At 36.8% G+C, this 15,505-nt stretch overlaps 1 protein-coding gene across 7 annotated transcripts in view; it reads left to right on the top strand.

The window, feature by feature from the left end:
- Positions 1-15,505, top strand: part of RUNDC3B (RUN domain containing 3B) — a 214,786-nt gene that overhangs the window by 111,393 nt on the left and 87,888 nt on the right. For all 7 annotated transcript variants that reach the window (XM_054496949.2, XM_054496952.2, XM_054496950.2 and 4 more), the window contains one exon: positions 931-1,011. In XM_054496949.2, the coding sequence (XP_054352924.1) occupies positions 931-1,011 (81 nt within the window). The remainder of the gene's footprint in view (positions 1-930; positions 1,012-15,505) is intronic.

Below are 15,505 nucleotides of genomic sequence, written 5' to 3'. Positions count from 1 at the left end.
TATTATATTTTTATTGAAATATAACATTTGAAAATTCAGGAATATTAACAAAATAAGTATAAGACAAATGAAATTCTACTTTTGAGTCTTGATAAAAATAATGCTGTTCGTTTTCACTGAAGTTATCTTTTTTAGTAAAGCACTTCCTTTTCTAAATATTTGTCACTTTACAAGTCTAACTTTATTAAAATTTAATAAACTAGTATTAGGTTAATTAGCTTAATTGTGGAGGATGAACATGATAGATGGAATGTGAAGGTTGTCTTTTTGATCCCTCTATGGATGTTAACTTTTTATATCACGTCACTAGCTCTGTCTAAATTTGTTACAGTCTTGTTTTGTTTGTTTGTTGTTTTATTGTTTTAAAAAACTAGCCAGGTGCGGTGGCTTACACCTGTAATTCCAACACTTTAGGAGGCCGAGGCAGGCAGATCACCTGAGGTCAGGAGTTCAAGACCAGCCTGGCCAACATGGCAAAACCCCGTCTCTACTAAAAATGCAAAAATTACCCGGGCAAGGTAGTGGGTGCCTGTAGTCCCAGCTACCCAGAAGGCTGAGGCAGGAGAATCGCTGGAACCCGGGAGGCAGAGGCTGCAGTGAGCCAAGATCATGCCACAGCACTCCAGCCTGGGTGACAGAGCAAGACTCCCTCTCAAAAAAAAGAAAAAAAAAAACTGGGATTAAGAATGTTAACTGTTGGTTTAATGTAACCCATTGACAGTGTATTAATTTGTACAATGCCTTGTCATTGGTATTGAAGGTAGAATATTTTATTCAGGCATTTATTTCTGACAAGTAACAAATTGCAAACAAAAAAATTCACTGCCATTTGATGAGAGAAATGTCTCTGGCAAGAGATTTTTCATAAAACTTAACTTTGATTTAAAATTTTATATATTAATAGGAAATATTTATTTTCTATTGTCTTAGTTTCTGCCTAAAGGGAGAGGGGCTGGATGGCAGTTTTCCTGCTGTAATAGACTATACACCATATTTGAAGTATATCCAAAGGTATGTGACATTTTGTGATATGTTTTTTAAAATCTTATTTAAAATTGAATGTCTTGTGCAATGTTTGTCTGATTAAAACTACTTTGTACTAAATATTCATTCCAGTATCAGAAATCATTAAAGGGTACAAGCTTCAGTTGCATCTTTAGTATTTATTATTTAAAAAATACACACGTTTTATGTAAATATACACTTTTTAACATAATTGTAATCCTAGCATCTAGTTTTTTAAAATAACAAAAGCATTTATTCATATTGCTGTAGTCATTATAATAACTTTAATAGCTCTGAAATAGTCTACTGAGATTTCGAAACTATAATTCAGTATTTAGATTGTTTTCCATTTTTTCTCATAAAAAAGGATAAATAACATTTTACACATATCAATTTTCCTTTTGTTTTCATTGTAAATTGTCAGAGATATCCAGATAAATTCTCTGAAAAATCTGATGACTCTTAAAATATGTCTTTTAAAGAGTTGTAACAATTTATCCTGTTACCAATACTGTGTGAGAATTCTGGATTTCCCACAATCTCATCAGCATTAAATAATAATTAATGACATCTATGTATGTTTCTAAGGTCTGCTTGAAAGATTGATTTCCTGACTAGAATGATGATCTTTATATACTTCTTTATTTTTCCATAAATTATTGGGGTACAGGTGGTATTTGATTACATGAGTAAGTTCTTCAGTGGTGATTTGTGAGATTTTGGAGCACCCATCACCTGAGCAGTGTACACTGCACCATATTTGTTGTCTTTTATCCCTCACCCCCTCCCACTCTTCCCCACAAGTCCCCAAAGTCCACTGTATCATTCTTATGCCTTTGCGTCCTCACAGCTTAGCTCCCATGTATCAGTGAGAACATACGATGTTTGGTTTTCCATTCCTGAGTTACTTCACTTAGAATAATAGTCTCCAATCTCATCCAGGTCATCGCAAATGCTGTTAATGCATTCCTTTTTATGGCTGCGTAGTATTCCATCATAGATAGATAGATAGATAGATAGATAGATAGATAGATAGATAGATAGACATCACAGTTTCTTTTTTAATTGAGAAAATGAGCTTTTATTTGTCTATAATTTATCATGCATTCTTGGAAAATATAAGCAAGGGATTATCTGAAAGTAAAAAATCTGGGATGATTATTAAATCTAAAAACTACAGATAGTGTTAAGAATTCAAAATTTTCACCTTTCCCTCTCATCCCCCCGGGTGGAATATAAGATGAAAATTTAGCGAACTAAGGCCGGGCACAGTGGCTCACACCTGTAATCCCAGCACTTTGGGAGGCCGAGGTGGGCGGATCACAAGGTCAGGAGATCGAGACCATCCTGGCTAACACGGTGAAACCCCATCTCTACTAAAAATACAAAAAAATTAGCCAGGCGTGGTGGCACGCGCCTGTGGTCCCCACTACTCAGGAGGCTGAGGCAGGAGAATGGTGTGAACCTGGGAGGTGGAGGTTGCAGTGAGCTGAGATCATGCCACTGCACCCCAGCCTGGGCGACAGAGCGAGATTCCGTCTCAAAAAAAAAAACAAAAAAGTGAACTAAGGTAATTACATATTGACAGTTCTCAAGGTGTCTTCAAAACAAATCTTCCTTGTATAACACAGTTTCTTTATCCGCTTGATAGATGAGCATTTGGGTTGGTTCCATGATTTTGCAATTGTGAATTGTGCTGCTATAAACATGCGTGTGCAAATATCTTTTTCAAATAATAACTTATTTTCCTCTGGGCGATACCCAGTAGTGGGATTGATGGATCAAATGGTAGTTCTACTTTTAGTTCCTTAAGGAATCTCCATGCTGTTTTCCATAGTGGCTGTACTAGTTTATATTACCACCAGCAGTGTAGAAGTGTTCCCTGTCCGCTGCATCCACGCCAACATCTACTGTTTTTTGATTTTTTTATTATGGCCATTCTTGCAGGAGTACGGTGGTATCACGTTGTTATTTGATTTGCATTTTGCTGATCATTAGTGATGTTGAGCATTTTCATATGTTTGTTGCCATTTGTATATCTTCTTTTAAGAATGGTCTATTCATGTCCGTAGCCCACTTTTTGATGGGATTGTTTGTTTTTTTCATACTGATTTGTTTGAGTTGTTTGTAGATTCTGGATATTAGTCCTTTGTCTGATGTATAGATTGTGAAGATTTTCTCCTCCTCTGTGGGTTGTCTTTTTACTCTGCTGACTGTTCCTTTGGCCGTGCGAAAGCTCTTTAGTTTAATTGTTGCATTTGCTTTTTGGTTCATGCTCATTAAATCCTTGCCTAAGCCAATATCTAGAAGGGTTTTTCCAAAGTTATCTTGTAGAATTTTTATAGTTTCAGGTCTTAGGTTTTAGTCCTTAATCCATCTTGAGTGATTTTTGTATAAGGTGAGAGATGAGGATCCAATTTCATTCTCCTTCATGTGGCTAGCCAGTTATCCCAGCATCATTTGTTGAAAAGGGTGTCCTTTCCCCACTTTATGTTTTTGTTTGCTTTGTCGTAGATCAGTTGGCTGTAAGTATTTGGGTTTATTTCTGGGTTCTCTATTCTGTTCCACTGGTCTATGTGCCTATTTTAATACCAGTACCACACTGTTTTGGTGACTAGGGCCGTATAGTATAGTTTGAAATCAGATCGGGTGATGTCTCCAAATTTGTTCTTTTTGCTTAGTCTTACTTTGGCTATGCAGGTTCTTTTTTGGTTCCATATGAATTTTAGAATTTTTTTTTCTAATTCTGTGAAGAATGGTGGTGGTATTTTGATGGGGATTGCATTGAGTTTGTAGATTGCTTTTGGTAGTATGGTCATTATTCACAATATTGATTCTACCCATCCTTGAGCATGGGATGTGTTTCCATTTGTTTATGTAATCTGTGATTTCTTTCAGCAGTGTTTTGTAGTTTTCCTTGTAGAGGTCTTTCAACTCCTTGGTTGATTATATTCCTAAGTACTTATTTTTATTTTGTTTTTCAGCTATTGTAAAAGGGATTGAGTTCTTGATTTGATTCTCCACTTGGTTGCTGTTGGTGTATAGAAGAGCTACTGATTCGTGTACATTAATGTTGTATCTAGAACTTTTGCTGAATTCTTTTGTCAATCATAGAAACTTTCTGGAGGAGTCCTCAGGGTTTTCAAGGTAAATGATCATATCATCAGCAAACAGTGACAGTTTGACTTTCTCTTTACCTATTTGGATGCCCTTTATTTCTTTCCTCTGATTGCTCTAGCTAGGACTTCCAGTACTATGTTGAAGAGGAGTGGTGAGAGTGGACATCTTTGTCCTGTTCCAGTTTTCAGAGGGAATGCTTTTAAGTTTTTCCCATTCAGTGCTATGTTGGCTGTGGGTTTGTCATAGATGGCTTTTATTACATCAAGATAGGTCCCTTGTATGCCGATTTTGCTGAGAGTTTTAATCATAAAGGGATGTGCTGGATTTTGTCGAATGCTTTTTCTGCATCTGTTGAGATGATCATGTGATTTGTGTTTTTAATTCTGTTTATGTGGTGTATCACATTTATTGACTTGCATATGTTAAAGCATCCCTGCATCCCTGGTATGAAACCCACTTGATCATGGTGGATTATCTTTTTGACATGTTGTTGGATTCGGTTAGCTAGTATTTTGTTAAGGATTTTAGCATCTATGTTCATCAAGAATATAGGTCTGTAGTTTTCTTTTTTGATTATGTCTTTTCCTGGTTTTGGTATGAGGGTGATGCTTGCTTCATAGAATGTATTAGGGAAGGTTCCTTCTTTCTCTATCTTATGGAATAGTGTCAAAAGGATTGGTACCAATTCTTTGAATGTCTGCTAAAATTCTGTGAATCCATCTGGTCCTCGACTTCTTTTTTGTTGGTAATTTTTAAATTATCATTTCAATATTGCTGCTCGTTATTGGTCTGTTCAGCGTATCTACTTCTTCCTGATTTAAGCTAGGGGGGTTGTATTTTTCCACAGATTTATCCATCTCATCTAGGTTTTCTAGTTTATATGCATAAAAGTGTTCAGAGTAGCCTTGAACGATCTTTTGTTTTCAATGATGTCAGTTGTAATATCTCTTGTTTCGTTTCTTAATGAGGTTATTTTCTATCTTGTTTTCTTGGTTAATCTTGCTGATGGTCTATCAATTTTATTTATCTTTTCAAAGAACCAGCTTTTTGTTTCATTTATCTTTTGTATTTTTTTGTTTCAATTTCATTTAATTCTGCTCTGATCTTGGTGATTTTCTTTCTTCTGCTAGGTCTGGGTTTGATTTGTTCTTGTTTCTCTAGTGCCTTGAGGCATGACCTTAGAATGTCAGTTTGCACTCTTTCAGTCTTTTTGATATAGGTATTTAGGGCTATGAACTTTCCTTTTAGCACCGCCTTTGCTGTATCCGAGAGGTTTTGATAGGTTGTGTCATTATTGTTGTTCACTTTGAAGAATTTTTTGATTTCCATCATTATTTCGTTTTTGACCCAATGCTCATTAAGGGGCAGGTTATTTAATTTCCATGTATTTGCATGGTTTTGAAGGTTCCTTATGGAGTTGACTTCCAGTTTTATTCCAATGTAGTCTGAGAGAGTGCTTGATATAATTTCAGTTTTCTTAAATGTATTGAGGTTCATTTTATGGCCTATCACATGATCTGTCTTGGAGAAAGTTCCATGTGCTGTGGGATAGAATGTGTATCCTGCAGATGTTGAATGAAATGTTCTGTATATATTTGTTAAGCCCATTTGCTCCAAGGTATAGTTTAAATCCATTGTTTCTTTGTTGACTTTCTATCTTGATGACCTCTCTAGTGCTGTCAGTGGAGTACTGAAGCCCCCCCCCCCCCGCAACTATTATTGTGTTGCTGTCTATCTCATTTCTTATGTCTATTAGTAATTGTTTTATACATTTGGGAGCTCCAGTGTTTGGTGCTTATACATTTAGGATTGTGATGTTTTCCTGTTGGACAAGGCCTTTTACTATTGTATAATGTACCTCTTTGTCTCTTTTACCTGCTGTTGCTTTAAAGTTTGTTTTGTCTGATATAAGAATAGCTACTCCTGTTCATTTTTGGTGTCCATTTGCATGAAATGCCTTTTTCCACCCCTTTACCTTAAGTTTATATGAGTCCTTATGTGTTAGGTGAGTCTCCTGAAGGCAGCAGATGGTTGGTGAGTTCTTATCCAATGTGCAGTTCTGTATCATTTAAGTGGAGCTTTTAGGCCATTTACATTCAATGTCAGTATTGAAATGTGAGGTACCCTTGCATTCATTGTGCCCTTTGTTGCCTGTGTACTTTGGTTTTTTGTTTGTTTTTTATTTTTGCTTTTTAACGTGTAATTTTCTCTGGTCCCTCCATGATTAGCATAATGACTAACCTCCTGAATTCTTTTTCAGGTAAATCAGGGATTTCTTCTAGGTTTGGGTCCATTGCTCATGAGCTAGTATGATTTTTTGGGGGTGTTGAAGAGCCTTGCTTTGTTATATTACCAGGGTTGGTTTTCTGGTTCCTTCTCATTTGGGTAGCCTTTGTCAGAGGGAAGGTCTAGGGCTGATGGCTGTTGTTCAGATTCTTTTGTCCCACGGGGTGTTCCCTTGATGTGGTACTCTCCCCCTTTTCCTATGGGTGTGTCTTCCTGTGAGCCTAGCTGTAGTGATGGTTGTCTCTTTTCTGGGTCTAGCCACTCAGTAAGTCTACCTGGCTCTTGGCTGCTACTGGGGGGTGTGTGCACAGAGTCCCGTGATGTGAGCCATCTATGGGTCTCTCAGCCATGGATACCAGCGCCTGTTCTGGCGGAGGTAGCAGGGGGGTGAGGGGTTGCAATGGACTCTGAGGGTTGTTAGCTTTGGTGGTTTAATGCTCTATTTTTGTGCTGGTTGGCCTCTTGCCAGGAGGTGGCGCATTCCAGAGAGCATCAACTGTGGTAGTATATGGGGAGGAACCAGTGGTGGGCGGGACCCTGGAACTCCCAAGATTATATGCCCTTTGTCTTCTGCTTCCAGAGTGGGTAGGGAAGGACCATCAGGTGGGGGCAGGGCTAGGCGTGTCTGAGCTCAGACTCTCCTTGGGCGGGTCTTGCTGTGGCTGCTGTGAGGGATAGGAGTGAGATTCCCAGGTCACTGGAGTTGTGTACCTAGGAGGATTATGGCTGCCTCTGCTGAGACCTGCAGATTGTCAGGGAAGTGGGGGAAAGCAGGCAGTCACAGGCTTCACCCAGCTCCCATAAACCGAAAGGCCAGTCTCACTCCCACCATGCCCCTGCCAACAGCCGGAGTCCGTTTCCAGGCAGAGGGTGAGACAGGCTTGAAAACCTGCCACAGGCTACCCGCCTCCCAGGTGCGAAAGAAAAGAGCTTGGTTCTTCCCCTGCCTATGGAGTCTGCACACTGGGTTTGCGCTCTTCCCTGAGTTCTGGCCAGGAGGCTTCTCACCCCGTTCAAATTGTTACAGAGTTCAGCTAGAGATTTAGTTTTCCCTGTGGAGTTTTAGCCCCTGCTCCTCTGGCTGCCCTCCCTTTGGATCCCTGTGGTACAGGCAGGAATGGCCTGCTCGGGCACCCAGCGAGCTCCCAGGGCCTTTCTCCTGCTTCCCCTACCCCTGTATTTTGCTCAGCTCTCCAGATTGACTCAGCTCCTGGTAAAGTCAGAAACTTCTCCCACAAACAGACCTTCAGCTTCTCCAGTAGGGGTGTGTGTTTGGGAGAGGCGGGGTTCTCCCTTTCCCACTCCCGCAGTTGGGGCACCCACAGTATTTGGCAGGGGGTCTCCCAGGTCCTGCAAGAGCAGTCCACTCCTTCAGAGGGTCTGTGGGTCCTCTCGGGGTTGGTAGGCTTTTTCTTACAGTCGATGTGGAGCTAAAATTCACAATGCAAGCCTCCGCAGGGTGCTCTGTCAAAAGCTGCAATCTAGTCCTGCCTTTTGTCCTCCATGATGATCTACAATCTTTATATACTTCTAAAATTTTATAATCATGGGAAAGCTATAAGGTATTCTGTATGTGTATAAAATATGTATGTATGTCACACATACACACACACATTCAAAATGCATTTATTGAGTGCCTAACCATAGGACAAAAATTTTCCTAGGTGCCAGGGATACTTAGATGTCAAGAGTACAGGAACTTTATGAACTTCTAAAAAAGAACACAGTCCCCATTCTCAAGATAATTACCATCTAGTAAGAGAAGTCACTAATATTTCAAAGCTGAGGGGGGAAGGTATTTTGGATGGTGAGGGAAAAAGAAGAATAGAGCGTAATGACACCGTGATTTCTAATTTGAGTAAGTGGATTCCTTGGGGAAAAGGATAATTGTAGTACACTGTATAGAAAAGAAATGCAGCAGGATGATGTTTTGAGCAGGCATAAAATTATACTGTTTTGGGATATGTTGGATTAATAGGCACCGCTGTCTCTATTTTACAAATGAGAAAACTGAAATGCGGAGAGGTTGAATAACTTGTCCTTAGTCACACAACTAGTTTATGGCAGAGTGGGTAAAATACAAGTCTGGAATTAAAGGGCAAGATGTCATCTGGAGATAGAGTTTAGTAATCAATATGTAGGTAGAAAGGCTATATTCAGTGATTTAGGAAATGACTTAAAATATAAAGAGATATGTATACACACACTAATTTTCCTCTCCTACTTACATGTAAGATACTGAAGTAATTATTACAGTGTTTTTGAAAGGTACAATAATGGAACTTTCTCATGATGTGCCCTCATAATTAATTTAGTAATATAGATCCTGCATAGCCACTTTTTGTCTGAATTTTTTAATACAACTTTGTGATGCACTAATCCAAACATGTATATATAGCTTCTTTATAAAATTAAGAATTTCTAACCTCTTGTTGTACAAAGGATGCTAAAATGAGAATAGAAATACCAATTCAACCTAGTCATAAGCCAGTTAGCATTACTAATCATGGAGTTTTTATTTTTAGAAAAATTTAAACTATCTTAATTGTCATAAAGAACCAATACTTTACAAATCAAATTGCATCCACAGAAATATACCTGTATTAGACACATTTTTTAAAAATCTACTAGATTTCTAATTTTAAGAAACCATCAGTCCCTCCCCCCACATTGCTGCTTTTAATTTATTTCGGAAGTAATACATATTCATGGTAGAAAAATTATAAAATAAAGATAGAAAGAAGGAAGTTTAAGTCGCTCCTTATCTTACCTTCAAGAAGAAGCTGCTAGAAACATTCTTAACATTTTGATGGATGGCTTTCCAGCTTTTTCTATGCATAGATACATTATTTTCTTTAATGAGAATGGAATCATAATGTACATGTAGCTGTTTATTTCCCTTACTACTATATAAAGTCCCTTTTACATGTCATTAACAATGTTTCTACAGTATCATGTCCTAAAATTTCATTGTCTGTATAGTATGTTTACACAGTTATTGTGAAACTTTAGGATACATTTAATTATTCACTGTTATACAGTGCTGTAGCTAATATCCTTCTAACTACATCTTTTTATACAAAACAATGAATATTTCATTTTTTTCAGATTTATTTATTTATTATACTTTAAGTTCTGGATTACATATGCAGAATGTGCAGTTTTGTTACATAGGTATACACGTGCTGTGGTGGTTTGCTGCACCCATCAACCTGTCACCTACATTAGGTATTTCTCCTAATGTTATCCCTCCCCTAGCCTCCTACCCCTCGACAGGCCCCAGTGTGTGATGTTCCCCTCCCTCTGTCCATGTGTTCTCATTGTTCAACTCTCACTTATGAGTAAGAACATGCAATCTTTGGTTTTCTGATCTTGTGATAGTTTGCTAGGAATGATAGTTTCCAGCTTCATCCGTGTCCCTGCAAAGGACATGAGCTCATCCTTTTTTATGGCTACATAGTATTCCATGGTGTATATGTGCCACATTTTCTTAATTCAGTCTATCATTGATGGACATTTGGGTCTGTTCCAACTCTTTGTCTTTATTGTACAATGATTTATAATCCTTTGGGTATATGCCCCGTAATGGGATTGCTGAGTTGAATGGTATTTCTAGTTCTAGATCTTTGAGGAATTGCCACACTGTCTTCCACAATGGTTGAACTAATTTACACTCCCACCAACAATGTAAAAGCATTCCTAATATTTCTTTAAATAAAAATCCTAGAAGTGGAATTTGTGGGATAAATAACATATATATTATTAAAGCTTTTGATATATACTGTGATTGTCCTCCAGCAAAATCATACCAATTCAGTTTGTATTAACAGTAAGTGAGAATGCCTACTCCCCACTCTTTCCAACAAAGTGTTTAAGTTATGGCCAATTTTGTAATTTTTATAAGTGAAAATGATATTCTACTATTTTAATTTGTATTTACTTGATTACTGGCAAAGTCAAACTTTTAAAAATGTTTATCAAAATGTCTTTTTTTTAATGGAAGTTTATTCTTCTAAAACTAAGTATATAAAATATACTTACAAAACTTCTTAAAACATATTTTATATTTAATATTGGTTCAAGTTTCAGGATGTGTACCAGTGAGAAACAGTTGCTTTTCTCTGAGTTACTGTTTGATATAACTTTAAACAGTCTGAAACATTGTCTCTGTAATACATTTTAAGCCTGACAAGTCCAGTAGCTAATGATTGTGGTCTTTGAGATACCTTCATCTTTTCACTTTTAAGCTTAATGGTATTATCACCATTCATATAGCTAAGTCTTTTATTTAAACAGATTATTTCCCAAAAAGGCTAACTTCTACAAACAAAAATCACTGACTTAAATAGACTGGACATGACCAAGCATGCTGTTAAATTGCCCTTACTCTGTCTCCTTGGTCTTAGGAGAAATAAATTAATCATTTTCTACGTAAGGCCAGTCCTTGGACCTGTGCATTATATCCCATCCCTTTTCTTTTAGTAAGGTCTTTGCTCTAGCAATTGTCTCTTCCCATTAATTATCCCTCTTTTCTAAATCTTGCCACATATCACAGCATATAAGCATGTTGTTATTTTCCCCACCATAAAAACAAAACCCAAAACTTTTCTAACCCCACATTCACTGTTTCTTTGTTTCCCCTCCTTTTATTACAAAACTGTGCCTCTAGGTTTTTTTTTTCTTTGCCTCCATTCTCTCTTGAACTATTCATTAAGCTTTTATCCCCACCCCTGAAACTGCTCATGTCAAAGTCAGCAGTGATGTCTCATTGCCAAATCCAAGTAAGACGAGGAGACTCACCACTGGATTTGGCAATGATACACATGACTTCTCTCTTCAGAGCTCTTCTAGTTTTCCTCCTCGTTGCCCCTTCTCATTCTCCTTCCCTGATTTCTCTGTATCTCCCCAAACTTTAAATGTGGAATATTTCAGGAATTGGTCCTGAACCATCTTCTCTATCTACACTCACTCTGTAGGTAGTTTTCCACTCAGTGTTTCATTACTTTAAATACTGTCTGTATGCTACACTTTTCCAAGTGTGCACCTAGGACACCACTGTAAACTCTAGGACTCCTCCATCTGGCCTCCAAATTAACATTTTCATTTGGATGTGTAATAAACACCTCGACTGTTACATGTACAAAATTAAACTCCTAAATTCTCCCTTACAAAAATTTATTCTTTCAGTCTTTCCGAGTCCAACAATAGTGGTTGTATCTTTGTAGTTGCTTATACTGAAAACTTTGGAGTCATCCTTAAATTCTCTGCTATAACTCAAATAGGATCCATCAGCAAATTCTTTGGCAGCTCCACCTCAATTTAAACCTGGAAATGTATACTGGTCTCCATAGCTGTACCTCTTACTCCTGTAACTTATTCTACATAGAGGAGCCAGAGTGATCCTTCTGAAATGTAAGATCATTTTTGCCACAGGTAGCAACTGTCTGGGGCTGGTATCATGCAGTCAGTAAGAAGAGTTTACCAAGACAGTTATATGTATAGAAAGGCATATTTATTAGAGAAGGTATAAAAGTGTACATTCCAAGAAAGCAATAGGCAGGTCAGCTGGAGGGGAGCTGACTGCAAAAAGAAAAGTCTTGCTGGGGATTTTATAGAATGGTGCTTGTGCTGAAAAGGGCTTTGTGCAGTACTGATACTGAACTTTCCACCTCCAAATAACAGAATATACATTCTTCTCATCACCACATGGCACAGACTCTGAAATTGGCCACATAATTGGACATAAAACAATCCTCAACAAATGCAAAAGAACCAAAATCATACCAAACACACTCTTGGACCACAGCACAATCAAAATAGAAGTCAAGACTCTGAAAATCACTCAAAACCATGAAATTACGTAGGAATTAAACAACATGCTCCTGATTGACTTTTGGGTAAATAATGAAATTAAGGTGGAAATCATGAAGTTCTTTGAAACCAATGAGAACAAAGATACAACATACAAGAATCTGTGGGACAGAGCTAAGGCACTGTTAAGAGGGAAATTCATACCACTAAATGTCCACGTGAAAACGTAGGAAAGATCTCAAATTAACAACCTAATATCACAATGGAAAGAATTAAAGAAGCAAGAACAAATGCACCCCAAAGCTAGCAAAAGACAATAACCCAAATCAGAGCTAAACCAAAGGAAATCAAGACACACGCAAAAAAATTCAAAACCTCAACGAATCCAGGAGTTGGTTTTTTGAAAAAATAAGATAGTTAGGTTCCAAGCTAGACTAATAAAGAAGAAAAGAGAGAAGATCCCAATAAACACAATTAGAAATGACAAAGGGGGTGTTACCATAGACCCCACAGAAACAAAAATAACTGTGAATACCTCTATGCAGGCAAACTAGAAAACCTACAGGAGATAGATAAATTCTTTGACACACACACACTTTCCCAGGACTTAAGCAGGAAGAAATTGATTACCTGAACAGACCAATAATGAGCTCTGAAATTGAATCAGTAATAAATAGCCTACCAACCAAAAAAAAAAAAAGCCCAGAACCTGGTGGATTCACAGCCAAATTATACCAGATATACAAAGAATAGCTGATAGCTTTTCTTTTTTTTTTTTTTTTTTTTTTTTGAGACAGAGTCTTACTCTGTCACCCAGGCTGGAGTGCAGTGCAATGATCTCGGCTCACTGCAACTTCTGCCTCCCGGGTTCAAGCAATTCTCCTGCCTCAGCCTCCCGAGTAGCTGGGACTACAAGTGCACACCACCACGCCTGGCTAATTTTTGTATTATTAGTAGATACGAGGTTTCATCATGTTGGCCAGGCTGGTCTCAAACTCCTGACCTCGTGATCCGCCTGCCTTGGCCTCCCAGAGTGCTGGGATTACAGGCATGAGCCACCATGCCTGGCCAGCTGATATCATTTCTGATGAAACTATTCCAAAATATTAAGGAGGAAAGACTCCTCCCCAACTTATTTTATGAGGCCAGCATCATCCTGATACCAAAACCTGGCAGAGATAGAACAAAAAAGGAAAGCTTCAGGCCAGTATCCTTGATGAACATTAATACAAAAATCCTCAACAAAATACTGGCAAACTGAATCCAGCAGCACATCAAAAAGCTAATCCACCATGATCAATGCAAGGTTGGTTCAACATACATAATCAATAAATGTGATTCATCACATAAAGACAAAAACCAATGATTATCTCAATAGACACAGAAAAAGCTTTTGATAAAATTCAACACCCCTTTGCATTAAAAACTCTCAATAAACTACATATTGAAAGAACATTCTTCAAAATAATAAGAGCCATCTATGACAAACCTACAGCCAACATTATACTGAATGGGCAAAATCCGGAAGTATTCCCCTTGAAAACTGGCATAAGACAAGGTTGCCCTCTCTCACCACTTCTATTCAAAGTCGTATTGGAAGTCCTAGCCAGAGCAATCAGGCAAGAGAAAGAAATAAAGGGCATCTAAACAGGAAGATAGGATATGGAGATAATTTACAAGAAGAGTAAAAAAATTAAAAAATATTGTCCTGTAAGAATGGAATTGGAGGAGGGTAGAGTGAGATAGGAGACTTATTTTTCATTTTAAGACTTACAGTTCTTTTTGGGATGGGGGCAGGGCAGAGCAGGATTATAACTTGTAAAGATTTAGTCAGTTACATACATATTAAACACCTGAGATGTATTTCTTTTTTAATGAAAATTTTGGTATTTGTAAGTTTTACCAAATTAAGTATTAAGTCCTTGATTTTATGATATCCTTTTACTTCTTGTTTTTTTACTGAGCTCTCACTTTCTAGTATTTAGGGCATTGTTTTTAGGGAATCATGTAGAACAATTGCTTTAATCTTTTTTTATTCATAAAAAGTCCTGTTAAGATATTTTTATTTATATAAATTTAATATTGGAAAAAAGGCCAAAAAGTTAGAATATATTTGAGTTTTTATTAATCTAAGTGAATCATTATCTATAAAGATGATGTCAGGTTTTTTACCTTACTAATATTGTTTCATGTCCAATATAGCAAAATATTTATAATTTCAATGATAAAAGGTACCTAAATTCATTTAGATTATTATAGGCCTTTGGATTACATTTAGACCAGATTGGTAGGTTATGGCTTATTTTACTTATATATACTCCCTTAAAATATGAAAAATTTTTATATTAAAAAAGTAGTAGTTTGAATAAGTGAGAAGTATAATAATTATTCTCTATATACAATATTCCATCAATTTTAAGATATACTTCTTTGTTTTACATTTCAATATTTCTAACAAATAATGTTGTGCCATAGTTTGTCAGCATTGTTTTTCCTTTCTTGGTGCATAAAGTAATTGTGCATCTTTTATTTGATTTTGTCCTGGAATTGATGAAATATGTTATATATGTTGTGTGGGATATGCACTGTTTGAAGAAATCATAATAATTAGATAATACCCTCTCCCTCCTTGTGGTCTCACCTCCAATCCCCAGACCATGACATTGAGCTTTGTCAAAAATTCTAACTGGATGTCCTGTTTAGATCTTTTTAAACCTATTATTATTGTGAAATACAACTCACAAAGAAAAATAGATAAAACATAAATGTATAGCATAAAAAATTTATGAAGTGTATACTGAGTAATCACCACTCTAAGTGTAGATAAAGCAAACATAGTCAGCACTGTGAAAGGCCTGCTTTTATCACTTCAAAATCACAACCCCCAACGAGCTCCTGAGACATAGTTACTGTAATAATACATTTTTGGTAGTGACTTCATTGCTTTTTTATTTTACTCTAAGAATGTACCTTACTTCCTACATACTATAGTTATGCTTGATTTTTACTTTCTATAAATTGAATAATAGACCCACCAAAAAACTATTAGAACTGATAAACAAGTTCAGTAAAGTTGTAGGATACAAAATCAACGTACAAAAATCAGTAGCATTTCTATATGCCAACAGTGAACAATATGAAAAAGAAACAAGGAAAGCAATTCCATTTACAATAGCCACAAATAAAATTAAATACCTAAGAATTAACCAAAGAAGTGAAAGATCTCTACAATGAAAATTATAAAATACTGATGAAAGAAATTGAAGAGAATACCAAAAAAAGA

The sequence above is a fragment of the Pongo pygmaeus genome, chromosome 6 (genome assembly GCF_028885625.2).
Source record: "Pongo pygmaeus isolate AG05252 chromosome 6, NHGRI_mPonPyg2-v2.0_pri, whole genome shotgun sequence".
Lineage (NCBI taxonomy): Eukaryota > Metazoa > Chordata > Mammalia > Primates > Hominidae > Pongo > Pongo pygmaeus.
Note: the sequence above shows the minus strand (reverse complement) of the source record. Positions and strands in the feature narration are given on the sequence as shown.